At 44.2% G+C, this 21,575-nt stretch overlaps 1 protein-coding gene across 2 annotated transcripts in view; it reads right to left on the bottom strand.

Annotated features, from left to right (window-relative positions):
* Window positions 1–4,427: 4,427 nt before the first annotated feature.
* The window catches only part of LOC137374021 (RNA-binding protein 25-like), a 131,523-nt gene continuing 114,375 nt past the window's right edge, over window positions 4,428–21,575 (bottom strand). For both annotated transcript variants that reach the window (XM_068039794.1, XM_068039795.1), the window contains exon 19: window positions 4,428–5,407. In XM_068039794.1, coding sequence (XP_067895895.1) covers window positions 5,315–5,407 — 93 coding nt within the window. In that variant the 3' untranslated portion in view covers window positions 4,428–5,314. The remainder of the gene's footprint in view (window positions 5,408–21,575) is intronic.

Below are 21,575 nucleotides of genomic sequence, written 5' to 3'. Positions count from 1 at the left end.
GAGTGAGAGGTTTAAGCTGAGGCTACCCTTCTGGTGGTCTGCTGATGACTGCTTTGGGTGTGAATGTATCCTGCAAGATAGCAAATGGGAGTAATGCTAGTAGTTAAGTTCAAGTGGCATGTGAGCAGTGAAGTAAGAGGCAAGAGGTTGTTAAAGTTGGGGAAAGGGTTTTCAGGTTGTAATTATCACTGAGAGGGGGACTAGGTTGCCATTGTGCAAGATGCAAAGTTGAAGCCCCCTTAACGAGAGCACTCTGATGGGTTAGTTGTGCAAACATTGCTTTAAGAGGTTGAGGATGTGCTCCAAGTAGAAAAGGGAAGTAAGGAGGTGAATCCTTTGACAGTACTGTTAAGTATTCCAAGGGGTGAGTGAGTTGGCAGTCAGTGCCAGCTCCCTCCAGATGGTACAGAATTGTTACAGCACAGGAGGCCATTCGGCCTATCGTGTCTGCACTGGCTCTGAGTGAGCAATTCACTGAGTGCATTCCCTCACCACCTCCGCATAACCCTGTACGTTCTTCCTTTTCAAGCAATTATCTAATTCCCTTTTGAATGCCTCAATTGAACCTGCCTCCACTGAACTCTGTGTATTCCAGATCCTAACCACTCGCTGCGTGAAGCTTTTCCTCATGTCGCCTTTGCTTCTTTTACCAATTACCTTAAATCTGTACCCTCTCGTTCTTGATCCTTTCATGAGTGGGAACAATTTCTCCCTATCTACTCTGTCCAGACTCATGATTTTGAATCTTTACCAAATCTCCTCTCAGCCTTCTCTTCTCCAAGGATATCAGTGCCAACTTCTGCAATATATTTTCATAACTGAAGTTCTTCATCCCTGGAACCATTCTCATGAATCTTTTCTGCACCCTCTCCAATGCCTTCACATCTTTCCTTAAATGCAGCACCCAGAACTGGAAACAATACTCCAGCTGAGGCTGACCGTGTCTTACACAAGTTCAACATAAGCTCCTTGCTCTTGTACTCTATGCCCCTATTAAAGCCCAAGATACAGTATGCTTTACTAACTGCTCTCTCAGCCTGTCCGGCCACCTTCAATGACTTATGCACAGATACACCCAGGTCCCTCTGCTCCTGTACCCCCTTTAGAGTTACACCCTTTATTTTATATTTCTTCCTAACAAAATGATTCACTTCACATTTCTCCGCATTGAACTTCATCTGTCACTTGTCCACCCATTCCACCAGCTTGTCTATGTCCTTTTGAAGTTCTACACTATCCTCTTCACAGTTCACAATGCTTTCAAGTTTCCTATCAGCCAGAAATTTTGAAATTGTGCCCTGTACACCAAGGTCTAGGTGCTTAACATATATCAGGAACAGCAAGTGTCCCAACACCAACCTTGAGGAAAGCCACTACAAACCTTCCTCCAGCCCAAAAATATCCATTAACCACTACACTCTGTTACAAATCACTCAGCCAATTTTGTATCCATGATGCTGCAGTCCCTTTTATTCCATGAGCTACAACTTTGCTCACACATCTGTTGTGTGGCACTATATGAAATGTCTTTTGGAAGCCCACTGTTATGAAAACATGGTATGCTGAATGATCATTTTAATTCATCAGTTTGAAACCTCCATAAACTGTTAAAAGGAAAGCTGGAATCCTAAATTCAACTTTTAGAAAGACAGCAGCTAAAATGGCCACAACTTGCATTGCAATACCTCACATTCAAAGGTATCAAGGTAGAGACACATGTCTAAACAGCCCTCATCCAGAACTATGGCTTGACCAATTGAATGAATTATCTGGCATCGCCTTCGTTAGCAAAGACATTCAAAGCCATCTTGGAACATTCACACGAGTGGAGATGAACCTCCAGGGGATAAACACTGAAACAATAAGACCTGAGAGAGATTGGGATTCTTAGACTTAGATCTCATTAAAGTCAAAAAGAGAATATGCTGTGACAATTTGTGCATCTCTGTGAACCAACTTGGACTTTCTTTTGAACGCAATAGACAAGCTTTGAGAGCTAATCAGTGTTTTACCATTTATATGCCTATAAAAGACTACGGGATTCCCTTTTATGATAGCTGCCAGTCTCTTTTCATACTCTCTCTTTGCTTCTTTTATTTGCTTTTTCACTTCCCCTCTGAACCTTCAATATTCAGCCTTGTTCTCAACAGTATTTTCTACCTAGCATTTGTCATAAGCGCACTTTTTCTTCTTTATCTTTGTCTCTATCTCTTTTGTCATCCAGAAAGCTCTGGATTTGTTTGCCCTACCTTTTAAGAGAATATACCTTGCCTGTGCCTGAACTATCTCTTCCTTGAAAGTAGCCCATTGCTCAGCTACCATTTTTCCTGCCAACCTTTGATTCCAATTTATTTGGCCCAGATGCATTCTTACCCCATTCAAGTCAGCTCCCCCAGTTAATTATTCTTACTCCAGATTGTTCTATGTCCTTTTCCACAGCCAATCTATACCTTATGATACAATGATCACTGTCTCCTAAATGTTCTCCTACTGACAAGTACAAGTAATAATTCTGGGTGAACTGGTGGCAGCGACAATCAGATGTCTGTGACTGCTATCAATGCCCTCTGGGAGATCTGAGGGAGTGAAGCTTTGTGTTCATGTTCTCTGGCATGGTACCATTTCCTGGGCACAGATGGTTGGCAGTAGACATTATTCCAAAGAGCACATTTAAAGAGTTGTCTCTCGGTTTGTCCCCGGGTCCACTGAAGAGTCTCGGTTGAAATGTTTTTTTGAAGACTACACAGAAGTGTGCACGCAGCCCAGTTACTTATAACCATTTTACATGGATTTTACACCAATGTGACCCAGGAAATTTGTCTCTCTGCACACTATCAGGAAATGTGCTTTTAAAAAAAGTGTTGCAAGTCATTTTTCACCCCAGAAAACTCTAGACCGATATGCACAAGTGGAGCGTCTCCTGACAACGCAAAGCAATCGCCGACATCATCAGCGCGCCCGACCATTTGCCAGAATGGGTCTGCACACGTCAACGTCACCACGTAATGACGTCCAAGTGCTGCTTCACCCCTCAATGGCCACGATCGCAGCGTGCATCCCCTCCAACAGCACCCCGTTCCCTCCTCCCACTGCTTCTCTAAATGGCGAGGCAGGAAGCGAGCTGCAGGATGCAGCAACGAGAAGGCGTGTGCGGGAGGGAATGGGGAAGAAAAGCGGCCATCTCGGGAGGGAGTGGGAAACTGAATGCCATGACTGAGGCGACGATTGCGGGAAAGAGCGGGAAACTTAATGCGGTAATTGAGGCAGCGATCACAGGAGGGAGCAGGACAGAAGCAGTGATTGAGGCAGCACAAATGGGATCCATCTCCACCCATGATTTTACACTACTCAGTGGCTCAGCCTAGGCTGTAAGAAACAGCAAGCAGAAATCCTGCTTCCAGCTGCTATTAGTGTGGTGACTTCCACAGTCAAATGCCTTGATAACACTATGTTCACACATGAGCACGATGAAAGATCTGCTACACTAAGGGATACATATCCTACCATCTTGAGAAAGAAAATTATAAATAACAATCCCAAAAGCTTCTTTGAAAAAAAGTTTGAATAGCAGCTCGCTTTCTAAAGAAACCTAGGTGAAGTGCCAATAGTCATTTTGCAAGTCTGCTCAAAATAGGGAGAAACCAAATAAAATCAATTAATGATTAGGTGATTTTAAAAGTCTGCAAACTGTTGGAAAAGCACTTGGGAATAAAGCCCACAAAATCAACCAAAGTTTCTGCCCTCCCATTTCTCGACCCTGCACCCAACATCATCCAACTGGTCAAAAACCTGGAACTCCCTCCCTAACACCAGTGTGGGTGTACCCACACCAAGTGGACTGCAGCTTTTCAAGGTGGCAGCTCACCACCACCTTCTCAAGGGAAATTAGGGATGGGCAACAAATGCTGGCCTCGCCAGAGACACTCACATCCCCTGAACCAAAAAAAAATGGCCTGGAGGAAATATGAAAAAGGATTGATTTTAAAAGCATTATATTATATTGTATACAAACGTTACAGTGCTATTCCTGCATGTAATGCTCAACCGGTGTTAATGTAAAATTAACTTCATTTCTTTATTGAAAATGTTAGCAATCGTCTATTTATGCAGACTATAGTTCTATTTCTAGCAATCTGAACTGCTCCTTGTTCTCGAACTGTGACTTGGTGTCTGCAGTCAAGTTGTGAGTTTCAAACTTAGTTTTAAAAAACTGGAAGGAATACCAAATGTACTTCATAGTGTGTCAAGGACTCGGTAGAACACTGGTTCTATAACAAATAATCTCATCAGATTTTGGAGTCCCACAGACCTCCCATGTAGGTTGCTCAATATATCATACTGAAGACTTTCTAAAATAAAGCCTCCTAACCATTCCAGATTAAAATAAACAGTCTCTAGATACAGTAACCCAAGATCAAAAAGACCCATTAAAGAGATAGCATTCCTTTTAATGGGCCTACATAGGTTGTATTTTCAAGTTAACCATATCAAGCTTACATATTACAGCTTAAAACACATTACACCCTTTACAAACAAAGGTCATTGTAGTTTATTAAAACTTCACCCCAAAGTAATTGTACGAGGCTGACAAAAAGAAACAGCTTGCTCCTTGTATTCTCATCACAAGTAATTTTGGCTATATAAAAAAATTGGTAAATGTAAAATGTTACGAAGGTTTGATTTCAAAACACATTTTAAATTAAACCTATGTTGGCAACTAAAGGGGATACAGATCTCTTTAAAAAGTCAACTAAGACATTCTCAAACCTTTTTATTTATTTCAAAGCCACTTAAACCCTATTCTGTTACCTGCTGGAAATGCAAACATTTTAAATGCAACATTTAAAATATTTTCATAATGTTGATGAGAAAACATTCTTTGCATCTTCCAAAGTTTTTCTCTCTCAAAATTACTAGTTTCAAAACAATAAATGTATAAACATCTTATTTCTAAACCTGCTCCTCCATATCACAGGAACAACCTGGATATTAAGTGCAAATACCTTGCATCAATACAGCACAAGCTTCCATAGATGAAACACTGACATTATGAACAGAAATCAGTGTGTTGGTGATGAAAATACACAGCAGAAGCGTTCAATTTATAAAAAATAACCAGTCATTTATCTCAGTGAAATGAAGAGGGATGATTTAGAGGTATGACAAACCAAAGGGGAGGGATAGGACTTCACATTATCTCTAAAATAAAAAATACAAGCTTCACAAGTGCCTCTGAAGACAGATGAAAGTTACAATTTTGAAGAATGGAAGAAATGTTTCCAAAAGACAGATTCCTATGCATGTGAATTACAATCTATTTAACAAGTCCTATCTTTTTAGCTTCCGTTTCATATATTAATAACCTCCACATCTTCACTATGAAGACTTCGGCTTCTTCATCCAGTACCTGCAGGAAGAAATAATATTTAGTTTCATTTAATCTAAAGTAGTGTGACATTTCTTTTTGTTTCAGCCCTCCAATGTTCTGGTTTTCTCTCCTCTCCAGGCACTTACTCAGCCTGGGGTAGATTTCTAATGCCATTGCCCGCTCTTTAGCACTTCGTTCTAATGACCTCTCATCATGAGAGATTCTGGACGATGAATGTCGCTAAGTATTTATGATTTGAAAGACTTCACAGCTGTGCTGTACCTGGTCCACTTATACACAGAGCAGGAGTCACTGGGTAGTGACAAGCAAGAACCCTGGCTATATTTAACAAGGGATGCACGGTCACTAAAGCATCCCCAACAACATCCTTATGATGATCAATTATATCACTATAGACCAGGGACTGTATCTCAGACCTTCCAGGTTATCATGCTCTTTTAGGTAACCAGTTTAAATAAATATTTGTCAGATTGCAGCTGAAGTTTTTCTTTAAAATATACTGTATAATGGAACAGTACAGTGTTCCTTACAATACCATCTTAGAAGGTTTTAAAAAATATATGTAAATTTGTGATTTAAACAATGGAATGAGTAACACTGCAGGAATCTCGAGACAGGATGACACGAGGCTAGTTTCATGTTAGCCTTGAACGATGCACCAAAAAGTGAAGATTGAATCGGGGACTGCAACAATACCCGAAGCAGTATTTCACCACAGTTCAGCATGTAATCAACTTGAAACAACTGGACTGCCAGTTCCCACCCACAGTATGTTCAGTATGTTCCTTCCCACAACACAGTGAAGTCGCTACAATCTGTTCATAAATCCCATTGAATGTGTCCACCAATGATCAAGTGGTTATGTGAAATAACATGTATCCCCTGATAATAAATATCTCCCAGATTTCCATGTTACATACTGTTCAGATGCACTTCACCATCAACCATTAATGATTAATTCAATGGTGTATACTAATTGTATATTAACTATTTAATTGTATGCAGGTGATGGGCATTAACTGAAACTGTGATTGTTGGGTTAGGAGGTGCATGCTTGTAATCTGTTTCTCTGTAAATAAATGCTTGTAGAAGTGTGTAAAGATTGCCTCCAGTTCAATCCTTCACCACCTGGCTTTTTGGAGTATGCAACTGTGTACACTAGTGTGTACGTACATATGCCACACTGGGTCCTGCTCATGTTGCACTACCCTTGTAATGGACTGAAATGCCAACGGAGTAATAATCCTGTTTAAATGACTCAATTATAGATAAAAATATTACCACTAACTAGCTCTGGAGATTTTAATACAAGAAAAGCAATGTTGTGTGGCATTCGAAAAAATTCATGTGCTGAAATTCCCACGTAATTTCATTGTTTGTGGGCTTGCTGTTCACACTGGCATTTTAAGCAGTAGGATAAATGTTTACCAAAATTTTCAGATAGACTGTAACTTGACAAATTTCAAATTATGAAGTGGTGCCTGAGAGTAGAAGAATATTCCGGCCTTAAGCTGGGAATCCCTCCCGCCATGCTAATTTCCCCATCCTACCACCATTACAGAAGGTACATAGAATTTACAGTACCGAAGCAGACCACTCAGCCCAACTGGTCAATGCTGGTGAATATGCAGCACATGAGCCTCATCTGAACCCTAGGTCATCTAATCCAAATAACATATCTTCTATTCCTCTCTCCCTCATGTTTTTAACTAGTTTCTCCTTAAATGCATCTATACTATTCACTTCAACTACCTCTCCTGGTAGCAAGTTCCACATTCTAATCAATCGCTGGGTAAAACATTTCTGTCAGCCATGGCTCAGTGGTAGCACTCTCGCCTGAGTCAAGGTTCCATTTCAAGTCCCATTCTAGGATTCAGCACAAAAATCAAGGCCAACACTCCAGCACAGTATCGAGGGGGTGCTGCACTGTTGGACGTGCCATCTTTCGGATCAAACGCTGAACTGAGGCCATGTTTGCCCTCTCAGGTGGATGTAAAAGGTCCCAAGACACTGTTTTGTAAAAGAGCAGGGGCGTTACCTCTGGTTTCCTGGCCAATATTTATCCCTCAATCAGCGACACAAAAACAGATCATCTGGTCATTATTACATTGCTCTTTGTGGGAGCTTACTGTGTAGACATTAGCTGCAGTGCTTCCTACATTATAACAGTAATTATACTTCAAAAGTGATTTCATTGGCTGTAAAGCACTTTGAGTCATCCAGTGGTCGTGAAAGGCGCCATATAAATGCAAGTCTTTCTTTTCTTCGAATTCCATATTGGATTTATTAGTGACTAGCTTATATTTATGGCCCCTATATATTGCTTGAAGAAAAAGCTTCAAACTCAAATAAAGGTATATGAAGGCATCATTGTTAAAGCACCCAAATTCTCTGTGGCATTGTGCAAACAGGCAACGAGGTAGGATAGGGGCTTGGGCCCCTGATCACATAGCACTGCAAGGAGTGGCAAGTTTGCCGTGACTCTGTACCTAGCTTTGTCAAGTTCAGCCACTCCAACTATGTCAGGCCAGTTGATGACCAGAAGCCAGGGCTTGACGGAGAAAGACAATCAACATGCCGTGGTGCTGAATAATTCTGCAAGAGGTCAATAAGGCAGCATCAAACATCCAAGACTGATCCTTATCTGCGACTGAAGCATGGATTCACTTGCCGAGGTAATCTCTTATATGGTATGCTTCAAACTGCAGCGAGGCAAGTGCTTGGAGCAGGCCTGCTGACTGGGTACTCGTCTACTTCGTCATCTGTAGCTAATGGAGTGCTACACGGCACAATACATCAAAAAATGGGAGGAGGGGCCAGGTTTAATTCCTATGTTTAATTCCTACATTTCAGTCACACAGCAGAACCTGTTTCTGGTTTTCATATAGTTCATTTTAAGCTTTAGTTAAAGGTGATTTTTTTATTGGAGAATTACCATCAATAAACCTATCACCCCCACTCTAATATTACAATAGAAAAACCAAGGTGCCAATTATTATTTTAAAACACTAAGTACTTTTAATCATACATCAGCTGCTGAACCATATTTCTGGTAGCGAGAGATATAATCCTTTGGTTCCAAGCCAAAGGAGGCACTATTTGGAGGGGTGAGGTCAGAGATATGTTTTAAGGAAGCTTTTATAGGGAGGAACAGGAGACGACAAAGTGGAGGGATTTGCAGAGGTAATTCCAAGCAGAGCTCCGAGGCAACTGAAGGAATGGCCAACAGTGGAACAAAGGGAGTTGGGGATGCAGAGACCAGACGAAAGGAAAGCTCAGGGTGGCAGAAGGCACTCAGTGACAGGAGATAGAGAAGGAAGATGAAGAAGTTTTTAAATTTTGAAGGGCTGGGGGACCAGGAGTCAATGTAGGTCATCCAGGACATGAATGAGGGTGACAGAGATGGGGCGCCAGATAGAATACAGGCAGCAGTTTTGGATAAGCTGAAGTTTGTGGAAGGTGGGAGAGCATTGGAGCAGTCCGGCATAAGTTGATAAAGGCTTGAGTAAGGATTTCAGCAGCTTTAGACCAAGGTGGGGACAGGGGCAAGCATAGGATTTAGGATTGGAAGCTCCACATAGGATGCTGAAGTTGCAAACAGCCCGGTTTAGACCAAGATAATGGCTGCAGTGCAGAATGGAATCCGTGACAAGAATACCAAGTTTGTGCCAGGAGCCAAAGACAACGGCTTTAGTCTATCCAATACTTGGATGAAATTGCAGCTCATCCTAGATTGAATGCTGCAACATTATCATCTGATAATAGAGGCAGTGGAGTAGCCAAGAGCAGTGGTGGAAAGGTAGAGCTGGTTGGCAACATGTATCTTCAAGATTGGCCCTGTGTCTGCACATCACCTCAGAATTATTACAGTACAGGAGGAGGCCAGTCGGCCCTACGTGTCTGCACTAGTTCGCCGAAAGAGCAATTCACCTAGTGCCATTCCTCCGCCTTCTCTCCGCAACCCTGCACATTTAGATTTTTTTTCCAGATTTAGAGATACAGCACTGAAACAGGCCCTTCGGCCCACCGAGTCTGTGCCGACCATTAACCACACATTTATACTAATCCTACACTCAGTATAAATTGCCCCTAGTATAGGTAGGTGGTAGGGAAATATAGGGACAGGTGGGGATGTGGCAGGAATATGGGCTTAGTGTAGGATTAGTATAAATGGGTGGTTGATGGTCAGCAGACTCGGTGGGCCTGTTTCAGTGCTGTATCTCTAAACTAAACTAATCCCATATCCCTACCACATCTTCACCTGTCCTTATATTCCCCTACCACCTACCTATACTAGGGGCAATTTATAATGGCCAATTTACCTATCAACCTGCAAGTCTTTTGGCTGTGGGAGGAAACCGGAGCACCCGGAGGAAACCCACGCAGACACAGGGAGAACTTGCAAACTCCACACATTCTTCCTTTTCATACAACAGTCTAATTCCCTTTTGAATGCTTCAATTGAACCTGCCTCCACCACACTCTCGGACAGCGCTTTCCAGACCTTAACTCGCTGCGTGAAGAGGTTTTTCCTCATGTCGCTTTTGCTTCTTACCCATTACGTTAAATCTGTACCCTCTCAATCCTTTCACGAGTGGGAAGTTTCTTCCGATTGTCAGGCAAATCCCACCTGCCAAGACTGAGGCACACATTATTTTGCCACATGAACATGGAAGTGGGAGCTAAATAGTTCCCAATCAAGAAGAGCAAATCAATATAGGTTTTCTTGTGGTTGTGAGAGATTGTACACCAACATGTCTGCAACTGAAGCAAGTACTCTCCAAGCCAGGGTGAAGTAACTTGGGATAAGTTAAAAGCACTGTCTATGGAAGAGTTGAGAAAAATGCCTGAGCAGTGTGGGATCACTGTACGTGGCAAGGCTAGGAAGTGTGAACTCCTGAGGTTAATGGCCCACCATTGTTCCCTTGAATCTGTAGTAGTAGAACCAGGCTTCGAAGCAGAATCCGACAGGGTAGTGGTAGCAAAGATACAACTGGAACAGAGGAAACTTGAATTAGAGGAAAGAGAAAAAGAGAGAGGCGAGAGAGGGGAGAAGGAACGAGAGAGGGGAGAAGGAACGAGAGAGGGGAGAAGGAACGAGAGAGGGGAGAAGGAACGAGAGAGGGGAGAAGGAACGAGAGAGGGGAGAAGGAACGAGAGAGGGGAGAAGGAACGAGAGAGGGGAGAAGGAACGAGAGAGGGGAGAAGGAACGAGAGAGGGGAGAAGGAACGAGAGAGGGGAGAAGGAACGAGAGAGGGGAGAAGGAACGAGAGAGGGGAGAAGGAACGAGAGAGGGGAGAAGGAACGAGAGAGGGGAGAAGGAACGAGAGAGGGGAGAAGGAACGAGAGAGGGGAGAAGGAACGAGAGAGGGGAGAAGGAACGAGAGAGGGGAGAAGGAACGAGAGAGGGGAGAAGGAACGAGAGAGGGGAGAAGGAACGAGAGAGGGGAGAAGGAACGAGAGAGGGGAGAAGGAACGAGAGAGGGGAGAAGGAACGAGAGAGGGGAGAAGGAACGAGAGAGGGGAGAAGGAACGAGAGAGGGGAGAAGGAACGAGAGAGGGGAGAAGGAACGAGAGAGGGGAGAAGGAACGAGAGAGGGGAGAAGGAACGAGAGAGGGGAGAAGGAACGAGAGAGGGGAGAAGGAACGAGAGAGGGGAGAAGGAACGAGAGAGGGGAGAAGGAACGAGAGAGGGGAGAAGGAACGAGAGAGGGGAGAAGGAACGAGAGAGGGGAGAAGGAACGAGAGAGGGGAGAAGGAACGAGAGAGGGGAGAAGGAACGAGAGAGGGGAGAAGGAACGAGAGAGGGGAGAAGGAACGAGAGAGGGGAGAAGGAACGAGAGAGGGGAGAAGGAACGAGAGAGGGGAGAAGGAACGAGAGAGGGGAGAAGGAACGAGAGAGGGGAGAAGGAACGAGAGAGGGGAGAAGGAACGAGAGAGGGGAGAAGGAACGAGAGAGGGGAGAAGGAACGAGAGAGGGGAGAAGGAACGAGAGAGGGGAGAAGGAACGAGAGACGGGAGAAGGAACGAGAGACAGGAGAAGGAACGAGAGACAGGAGAAGGAACGAGAGACAGGAGAAGGAACGAGAGACAGGAGAAGGAACGAGAGACAGGAGAAGGAACGAGAGACAGGAGAAGGAACGAGAGACAGGAGAAGGAACGAGAGAGAGCGAGAGACAGACAGGCAGACAAAGGAAACTCCAGAAAGAGTTACAGCGGTTTGAGTTAACTTGGGGGCGACAGAGTAACCCTAGTGAAAGCATGGCCAATATGAAGGATCAGAATTCAGGCTTGGGTATAAGATTGCTAAAACTCGCCCAATTGATTCCAAAGTTCAATGAGGAAGATGTGGAAGCGTTTTTTGTGTCTTTCGAGAAATTGACACGGTAGCTAAAATGGCCAGCTGAGATCTGGTCTCTTTTACTGCAAAGCAAACTAACTGGAAAAGCCCATGAGGTCTATTCCTCACTGCCAGATGAGAGTTCATCAAACTATGAACCAACCAAAAATGCTACCCTCGGGGCATATGAATTAGTACCCGAAGCCTGCCGCCAGAAGTTTAGAACCCTCAAAAACAAGCCAATCAAATCTACCTGGAGTTTGAAAGAAGTAAGCAGCTGGCTTTTGATCAGTGGCTGAGGGCTTTAAAAATACAGTTCAGCTATGAGACTCTCAGAGAGGTAATCCTGTTAGAGGAATTTAAAATCTCTCTCCCGTTCTCAATAAAAACTCATGTCGAGGAGCAGCGAGTTCAGGAAGCCCGGCAAGCAGCCCTTCTGGCTTATGAATTTTCTTTAATCCATAATTCGGCTTCCCAGGGGAGAACCTTTCCTGATCACCCCCACAAATCCAAAAAGGACAAAGGGTGGGAAGGTGATAGAAGCCCAGACAGTCCTGGAAGAGAATGGAAAGCAGGAGAAAACAGGGGGCCCTCCTTCAGCCAAAAAGGCAGGTGCTGTGAGCAACAGTGAGACCCGGAGACCTGTGTGCTTCCACTGTAACAAGGCAGGGCATTTAAAAGCTGACTGCTGCAAATTAAAGGGAAAACCGGTAAGGTTAATCAGGGCACATACGCTCAGTGAAGACTAGGTCATAGAGTCATACAGCATAGAAACAGGCCCTTCGGCCCACCGCGTCCTTGCCGACCATAATGCCTATCTATACTAATCCCACCTGTCTGCATTAATTCCATATTCCTTTATGCCTTGCTCACTCGAGTACCTGTCCTGATGCCTCTTAAATGTTGCTATTGTTCCTGCCTCCACCACCTCCTCAGGCAGCTCATTCCAGATACCCACTATTCTTTGTATGAAAAATTTACCCCTTTGATCCCCTTTAAACCTCCTCCCTCTCACCTTCAATCTATGCCCTCTAGTTTTAGTCACCCCTACCATGGGAAACAGACTCTGGCTATCTACCCTATCTATGCCTCTCATAATTTTATATACCTCTATCATGTCCCCTCTCAGCCTCCTTCGCTCCAGGGAAAACACAGACCCAGTCTATCCAATCTCTCTTTATAACTCAAGCCCTCCAAACCAGGCAACAGCCTTGTGAATCTTTTCTGCACCCTCTCTAGCTTAACCACATCTTTCCTGTAGTGCGGTGACCAGAACTGCACAGATTACTCCAAGTGCGGCCTAACCAACATTATGTACAACTGTAACATGACGTCCCAACTCTTGTACTCAATGCCTCGGCCCATGAAGGCAAGCATGCCATACGCTTCTTCACCACCCTGTCTACCTGTGCTGCAACTTTCAGGGAACTATGTACTTGCACCCCAAGGTCTCTCTGCTCAACAACACTCCCCAGGGCCCTGCCCTGGGTCTGAGGTCTGAATGGAAAACATGGAACAGGCTGCGGCTTTGACTGCAGTAAGGGTGCAACCCAGGAAGCTTCCTACAGCAAGTGCAGGAAAAGTTAATAGGATTCCTGAAGGTTATCAGGGTTTTGTGTCTGAAGGGAAATTAACCCCATATCCCTCGAGTGGGGCAAGCAAGCCCATAATGATTCTCAGGGACACAGGAGCCACCAGATCCCTTTTACTGAGAAAAGGCCTAACCTCTCCCCCAGAGAGTGCAGTGAACACCAGAATGGTGGTGAATGGTATTGGAGGGCAGTGTATGTCTGTACCTGTACACCGGGTGCACCTGGAGTGCAACCTAGTTTCGGGATTGGTGACTGTAGGGATTGTCCCTAGTTTGCCTGTGGACGGAGTTGACCTGCTCCTAGGTAATGATCTGGCAGGGGTGAAGGTGGCAGCCCCCCCATTGGTGAAAGAAAGACCACAGGAGGTCACAGAGACAGGGCTGTGGCAGGAGACGGTCTCCTGCAGAGTCCCTAAATGTGTAGTGGGTCAGGCCATGATCAAACCAGCTCCGCAGGGATACTGCATTGGCACTGCAGGCAAAAACCATGAGGTCTGCCTGTCCAAGACTTTCTTTGGAAAGTTTGGAGACCCAGGGAATTAATTAAATGGATTTTCCCTAGGTGAGACTTGGTGCACCAACCCAGTATTGTGAGTGTTAGCACAGGCTGCCCAGTCTGAAAGTGAAGCAGTGGGTGTACCTGATTGCTACTTTTTAAAGAATGAGGTACTGATGAGGAAATGGAGTTCTCCTCACAGACCTGAGGGCCAGGAGTGGACAGTAGTTAATCAGTTAGTGGTGCCACAGAGGTACCGGGGAGAAATATTAAGAAGGGCCCACCAGACTACAGTAGCTGTACATGCCGGTATATGAAAGACCAAAGCCCGCATAAGACAGCAGTTTGACTGGCCAAAGCTCCACCAGGATGTGGTGGAATACTGCAGGAATTGCCACATGTGCTAGGTTGAGGGGAAACCCCAACCTACAGTGAAACCTGCAACCCTATGTCCTGTACTGGTGTTAGGAGGTCCCTCCAGCAGAGGGCTGGTATCCCCACTGAGAACAAAAGGGGGCAGGCAGACAGACACACGGCTGGCAAAAATTTAGTAAGAGAAGGGGAAAAAGTGATCCAGAGGGCAGGTTAAAGGAAGTCCGAGAAGAATCCCGGATGAAAACCCCTACCGCCTGGTCAACCAACCCTGAAAAATGTGAAACATCCTCCGACGTAAATGCAGATTCTAAAAGCACCCCACCAGAGTTGCTAACAGCATTTACAGGAACCTGCAGAGACAAAGAGACACCTCTAGGGGGCAGAGAACCCGTGAGGGTGATGCCTCACCTAGTTGAAGGGTCACTGGAAAATGCAGTTAAGTCAGCACAAATACCTGAAGGTAGGAGTGTCCCAGAGAACAAAGGGGAGAGTAACAGACATTCCTCTCCCACAGTCAGAGGAAAAGGGAATCACCTTTAATCCCTGAGGCCAAAAGTCTTTGCATGAATCAAGATAGACGCCCCCCGCCACTAACTCTCCTGGAGAAAAGGAAAAGAGAATAAAGCAGCTCTGCCCCCCCACCCCAGAACAGACCATCTTAATGAGCTTCAAGACAGGTCAATGAATGGCAACGAGTGAGAGAAATGCATGGTTTCTTTCTGTATCTTATATTTCTCAAACTCTGAAAAGAAATGCGCCATTTTCTTCAAATCGCATTTCAATCCCCTGGGTGTGAAGGTGTCAGGCAAACCCCACCTGCCAAGACTGAGGAACCCATTATTTTGCCACATGAACACTAAAATTTTTAAAATTGCAATCTCTGACTGGAAGGACATTTGTATAGTACCAGACAACATGGAAACAAAGGGAGCCAGTCCCTGTTCCTCCAATACACAGAAGTGGTCAGACCAGTTTTGGTCACATGACTGACTGGCTGTTGCAGAGTTTTTGAACTCCCAAACAAAGGAACTGCCAGGCAGAACACCATGTGCTCATGGATTGAAGATCTCCTCTGCCTGTCTGCTTCATCTCTTCCCACAGAACTGAATCTTGTGAAAACACATGAAACTCAAAGAGAGGAAGGTTTCCTACGTGAACAAGGTTAAGACAACGCCTGGGCCCCTACGAAGCGCAAGACCATATCTTCAATCAAGGACTACAGCGAGCTCGAGAAACAGTAACAAGATATTGCCTCCAATGGTTCTACTTATCTTTTCTTCTGCTCTCTTCTATTCCTATCCGCATGTTTATATCGCGTGTGCATACTAGCGTGAGCACATCATATATCCATAAGCGTGAACCATATCAGAGTTTAAGTTTAAGATTTTAATAAATTTCCTCTTTCTGCTTTAAACCAAAGAAAGCCTGTGTGTGCTCAGTTCTTTGCCTTACAATTGGAAACTGTGAACGAGGATTCACAAAAAGGGGAGTTCAAAACAGTGTGTTTAAAATTAAACCCTGTTACAATAAGACCGTGTAGATAGCCAAAGACCCCTAGACACATTGCTCACCTGGTCGTAACACTATCTACTCTGTCCAGACTCCTTATGATTTTGAGTACCTCTCAGCCTTCTCTTCTCCAAGGAAAACAGTCCTAACTTCTCCAAATATCTTCATAACTGAGTTTCCTCAACCCTGGAACCATTCCCATGAATCTTTTGTGCACTCTCTAGAATGCCCTCATATCTTTCCTAAAGAGTGGTACCCAGAAATGGACGAAATACTCCAGCTGAAGCCGATCTTGTGTCTTATACAAGTTCAACATAACTTCCTTGCTCTTGTACTCTATGCCCCTATTAATAAAGCCCAGCATACTGTATGCTTTATTAACTGCTCTCTCAACCTGTCCTGTCACCTTCAATGACTTAAGCACATATACACTCAGATCCCTCTGCTCCTGCACCCCCTTTAAAATTGTACTCTTTATTTTATATTGTCTCTCCGTGTTCTTCCTACCAAAATGAATCACTTCACATTTCTCTGCATTGAACTTCAGCTGCCACCTGTCAGCCCATTCCACCAACTTGTCTATGTAGTTTTGAAGTTCTACACTATCCTCTTCACAGCTCGCAATGCTTCCAGGTTTCCTATCATTGTGCTCTGTACACCATGGTCTGGGTCATTCATATACATCAGGAAAAGCAAGGATCCCTGGGGAACTCCACTATAAAACCTCCTCCATCCCGAAAAACATCCATTAACCACTACTCTTGGTTTCTGGTCACTCAGCCAATTCCATATCAATATTGCTACCTCCCTTTTATTCCACGAGCTATAACTTTGCTCACAAGTCTGTTGTGTGGCACTGTATCAAATGCCCTTTGAAAGACCATGTATACCACATCAACAGCATCGCGCTCATCAACCCACTCTTATTAACACTTCGTGCATTCACATTCAGCCTGATTTAGACTTTATTACTTTCTCCCTTACTCTGACCCCACCTAATAAGTTACTCTACTCTAGTGCTATCTATCTCTCTCAGTATTCTGTGCACCTTGGTATTTCCTCCTGGTTCCCACACCCCTGCCAAGTTAGTTTTAAACCCTCCCCAACAGCACTAGCAAATTGCCCTGCAAGGAAAAGTTTGGCCCAGTTCTGTTCAGGTGCAACCCTTTCAGCCTGTACAAGTTCCACCTTCTCCAGAATTGGTCCCAGTGTCCCAGGAATCTAAAACCCTCCCTCCTGCACCATCTTTCCAGCCATGCATTCATCTGCATTATCCTCCTATTTCTATACTCACTTGTGCATGGTACTGGCAGTAAATCTGGAGATTACTACTTTTGAGGTCCTGCTTGTTAATTTCTCGCCTAGCTCACTAAACTTTTTTTTGCAGGACCACATCCCTCTTCCGACCCATGTCATTGATACCAATGTGGACCATGACTGCTGGCTGCTCACCCTCCCCGCTCAGGCTGCTCTACATCCGTTTAGTAATATCCTTGACACTGGCACCAGGGAGGCAATATACCATCCTGGATTCACATCTGTGGCCACAGAAACGCCTGTCTGTTCTCCTATCGAATCTCCTATTACTATCACTCTTCTAGTTTTTCATGTGCCCCCCTGTGCAACTGAGCCACCTACGGTGCCATGGCCTTGGCTCTAGGTGCACTCCCCAGATGAAGCATCAATTTCCTCAGTATTCAGAACTGAATACCTGTTGGAGAATGAAACGCATTTAGGGGTCTCCTGAACAACCTGCCTATTTCTTCTCGACTGTCTGGCCGTCACCCTTTCCCTCTTTCCCTGCATACTCTTAAGCTGCAGGGTGACCACATCTATAAACGTGCTATGCACAAAGCTCTCAACTTCTCGGATGCACTACAGTGACGCTAGCTGCTGCTCAAGCTCCTGCAATGGAAGACACTGCCTGCACATAATCGCAACATGTAGATAAGGAACAGGAGGTAACCAAGGTAACCTTGGGAGGCTAGAGGGGCAATGGGACAGATAAGACATCGCTGGAGGTCCTTCAGCTACAACTGGGAAGGTAAGAGTGGAACTAAGAGATGGCAGTCTCACTGAGCCAGACAATGGAGAAAAATGCTGGAAATGCTCAGCAGATTAGGCAACAACAGAGAAACAGAGCTAACAAGATTCAGGTAAGATCATCAACCTGAAACGTTAACTCCGTTCCGCTTTTCACAGATGCTACCTGACATGCTGATTATTTCCCGCAATTGCTGTTTATAATTTAGATTTCCAGCATCCACATTATTTTGTCTTTGTAATGGAGGAGATATGTTGGGGAAGGGCAGTGTGGTCGATTGTGTCAACAGCTGCAGACAGGTCAAGGTGAGATTGTGCACTTTGGTAACTGTCACCTTCATTTGTGACTTGGTTAGGTACGATGGGAGGAGAGAAAACCGCTTTAGAGATTCAAATTGGGTTGCAGAGATCAATAACCCGGGGCATAAAGTAATTAGTGGAGAGATTAGAGGGGATCTGAGGAGTTATTTCCTTTCCCAGAAGCTACATAGGAAAAAGGAGTAGGCCATTTGGCCTCTCGAGCCTGCTCCGCCATTCAACCAGATCATGGCCAATCGTCTACCTCAAAGCCATTTTCCCGCACTATCCCCAAATTCCTTGATATCTAGAGACCTACTGATCTCTGTCTTGAATATACTCAATGACTGAGCCTCCACAGCCCTCTAAGGTAGAGAATTCCAAAGATTCACCACCCTCAGTGAAGAAATTCCACGTCTCAGTCCTAAATGGCCTACCTCTTATTCGGAGACTATGTCCCCTGGTTCTAGACACCAGCCAGGGGAAACATCCTTCCTACATTAGCTCTGTAAGATTTTTGTACACTTTAATAAGATCACCTCTCATTCTTCTAAACTCTAGATAATATAGGCCCAGTCTCCTCAATGGACAATCCACCATTCCAGGGATCAGTCTGGCAAACTTTTGTTGCACTTCCTCTATGGCAAGTATATCCTTCCTTAGCTAAGGAAACCAAAACTGTACACAACACTCCAGGTGCAGTCGCACCAAAGCTCTGTACAATTGCAGCAAGACGTCTTTACTCCTGTACTCAAATTCTCTTGCAATAAAGGCTACTTACCATTTGCCTTCCTAATTGCTTGCTGCGCCTTCATGATAGCTTTCACTGACTTATGAACAAGGTCACCTTGGACTTCCCAATCTCTCACCATTTAAGAAATTTCTGTTTTTCCTACCCTACCAAAGTGACTAACTGCACATTTTTCCACATTATATTCCATCTGCCATGTTCTTGCCCACTCACTTAGTCTGTCAAAATCCCCTTGAAGTCTCTTTGCATCCTCTTCACAACTCACATTTCCACCTAGTTTTGTGTCATCAGCAAATTTGGAAATATTACATTTGGTCCCCATGTCCAAATCATTGATTGTGAATAGCTGGGGCCCAAGCACTGATCCTTGCAGTACCCCAATAGTCACGCAGCCTGGTAACCTGAGAATGATCCATTTATTCCTACTCTCTGTTTTCTGTCCAGTAATCAATTCTCAATCCATAGCAATATATTACCCCACAACCCATATGCGCTAATTTTGCTTACAAATCTCCCGTGTGGCCATCTGAAAATCCCAATTCACCACATCTGCTGGTTCTGCTAGTTACATCCTCAGAAAAATCCAACAGGTTTGTCAAACATGATTTCCCTTTCAATAAATCCATGTTGACTCTGCCCAATCACACCATTATTTTCTAAAAGTCCAGTTATCACATCCTTTAATAAAAGATCCTAGCATTTTTCCTACTATTGATGTCAGACTGACAGGTCTGAAGTTCTCCGTTTTCTCTCTCCCTCCTTTCTTAAATAGTGGGGTTACATTTGCTACCTTCCTATCTTCAGGAACCTTTCCAGAATCTACAGAATTTTCAAAGATGACCACCAACACATCCACTATTTCTACAGCAACCTCTTTCAACACTCTGGGGTGCAGATCATCAGGTCCAGGGGAATTATCAAGTTTCAGTCCCATTAATTTCTCCAGTATGATTGTTTTACTATTATTAATTTCTTTCAGTTCCTGCTAGTCCTTTGGTCTCTAGTATTCCTGGGAGGTTTTTTGTATCTTCCTCCATAAAGACATCACACAAAGTATTTGTTTAGTTTCTCTGTCATTTCCTCATTTTCCATTATAAATTATCTAGTCTTTGCCTGTAGTGGGCCTACATTTGTCTTTGCTAATCTTTTCCTTTTTACATATCCATAGAAGCTTGGTGGGGGTCTGGAACTCATTGCCTGAAAGGGTGGCAGAGCAAGAAAATCTCCACATTTAAAATACACTCGGATATGCAGTTGAGGCGCCGCAACCGACAGGGATATGGACCAGGAGCAGCGAGGTCGAATTAGGCTAGATTGCTCATCAGCCAGCATGGACACAATGGGCCAAATGGCCACCTTCTGTGCCGTAAATCTCTCTACGTTCCTGCGAAAGATCGGCATGGATTTCAGCAGCAACACATTCAACGACTTAACAGGAAAAGTAAGTTTGGAGATTGGGTGGTAGTAACAGTGGAATCAAGGATGAATTATTGAACAGGATAATGGTTTTAAAAGCAAGGTGGACAGTAACTCTGCAGAGGATTTTTTTTTTACAATGTCATCTAACACATTGCCAGGAAGAGAATTTGGCTTGCCAGCAGTTTTACTGAAAATAGAGTGAAGGAACTAAGAGCAGAAAAGATGAACTTGGAAAAGGCACAAGGGGTTATGCAAAAGACAGAGAGAGGTGGTGTTGTGCTGATAATAAGGGATGGGATCAGTACTATAGTAAGGGAGGATCTCAGATCAGAAGAATAAAATGTGGAACATGTTTGGGTGGAGCGAAGAAACAGCAAGGGGCAGCAAACATTGGTAGCAGTTGTTTATAGGCCACCAAACAGCAATAGTAGTATGGGGGATGGTATTAATCAGGAGATTAGAGAAGCATGTAGCATGGGTAATACAATACTCATGGGTGACTTCAATCTGCACATAGACTGGGTAAATCTAATGAGCAATAATGCTGTGGAGGACGAGTTTCTCGAGTGTGTTCGTGATGGCTTTCTAGAGCAGTATGTTGAGGAACCGACTAGAGAGCAGGCTATTTTAGATCTAGTATTATGTAATGAGGAAGTGTTAATTAATAATCTTATTTCAAAAGATCCTTTAGGGATGAGTGACCATAATATGATAGAATTTTACATTATGCTTGAAAGTGAGGTATTTCAATCTGAAGCCAGAGTGTTGGAGCCATAGAGTTATACAGCACAGAAACAGGCCTTCGGCCCATCGTGTCTGTGCCAGCCATCAACTATTCTAGTCCCATTTTCCAGTACTTGGCCCGTAGCCTTGCATATTATGGCATTTCAAGTGCTCATCTAAATACTTGTTAAATGTTGTGAGGGTTCCTGCCTCTACCACTACTTCAGGCAGTGTATTCCAGATTCCAACCACCTTCTGGGTGAAAATATTTTTCCTCAAATCCCCTCTAAACCTCCTGCCCCTTACCTTAAATCTATGCCTCCTAGTTATTGACCCCTCCGCTAAGGGAAAAAGTCTCTTCCTATCTAACCCATCAATGCCCCTCATAATTTTGTATACCTCAATCAAGTCCCCCCTCAGCCTTCTCTGTTCGAAGGAAAGCAACCCTAGCCTTTTCGGTCTCTCTTCATAGCTGAAATGCTCCAGCCCACGCAACATCCTGGTGAATCTCCTCTGCACCCTCTCCAGTGAAATCACATCCTTCCTATAGTGTGGTGCCCAGAACTGTACACAGTACTCCAGCTGTGGCCTAACTAGCAGTTTATACAGCTCCATCATAACCTCCCTGCTCTTGGATTCTA

Source organism: Heterodontus francisci, chromosome 9 (genome assembly GCF_036365525.1).
Source record: "Heterodontus francisci isolate sHetFra1 chromosome 9, sHetFra1.hap1, whole genome shotgun sequence".
In the NCBI taxonomy this organism is placed as follows: domain Eukaryota; kingdom Metazoa; phylum Chordata; class Chondrichthyes; order Heterodontiformes; family Heterodontidae; genus Heterodontus; species Heterodontus francisci.
The sequence above is the reverse complement of the archived record's forward strand: the minus strand, read 5'-3'. Positions and strand labels throughout refer to the sequence as shown.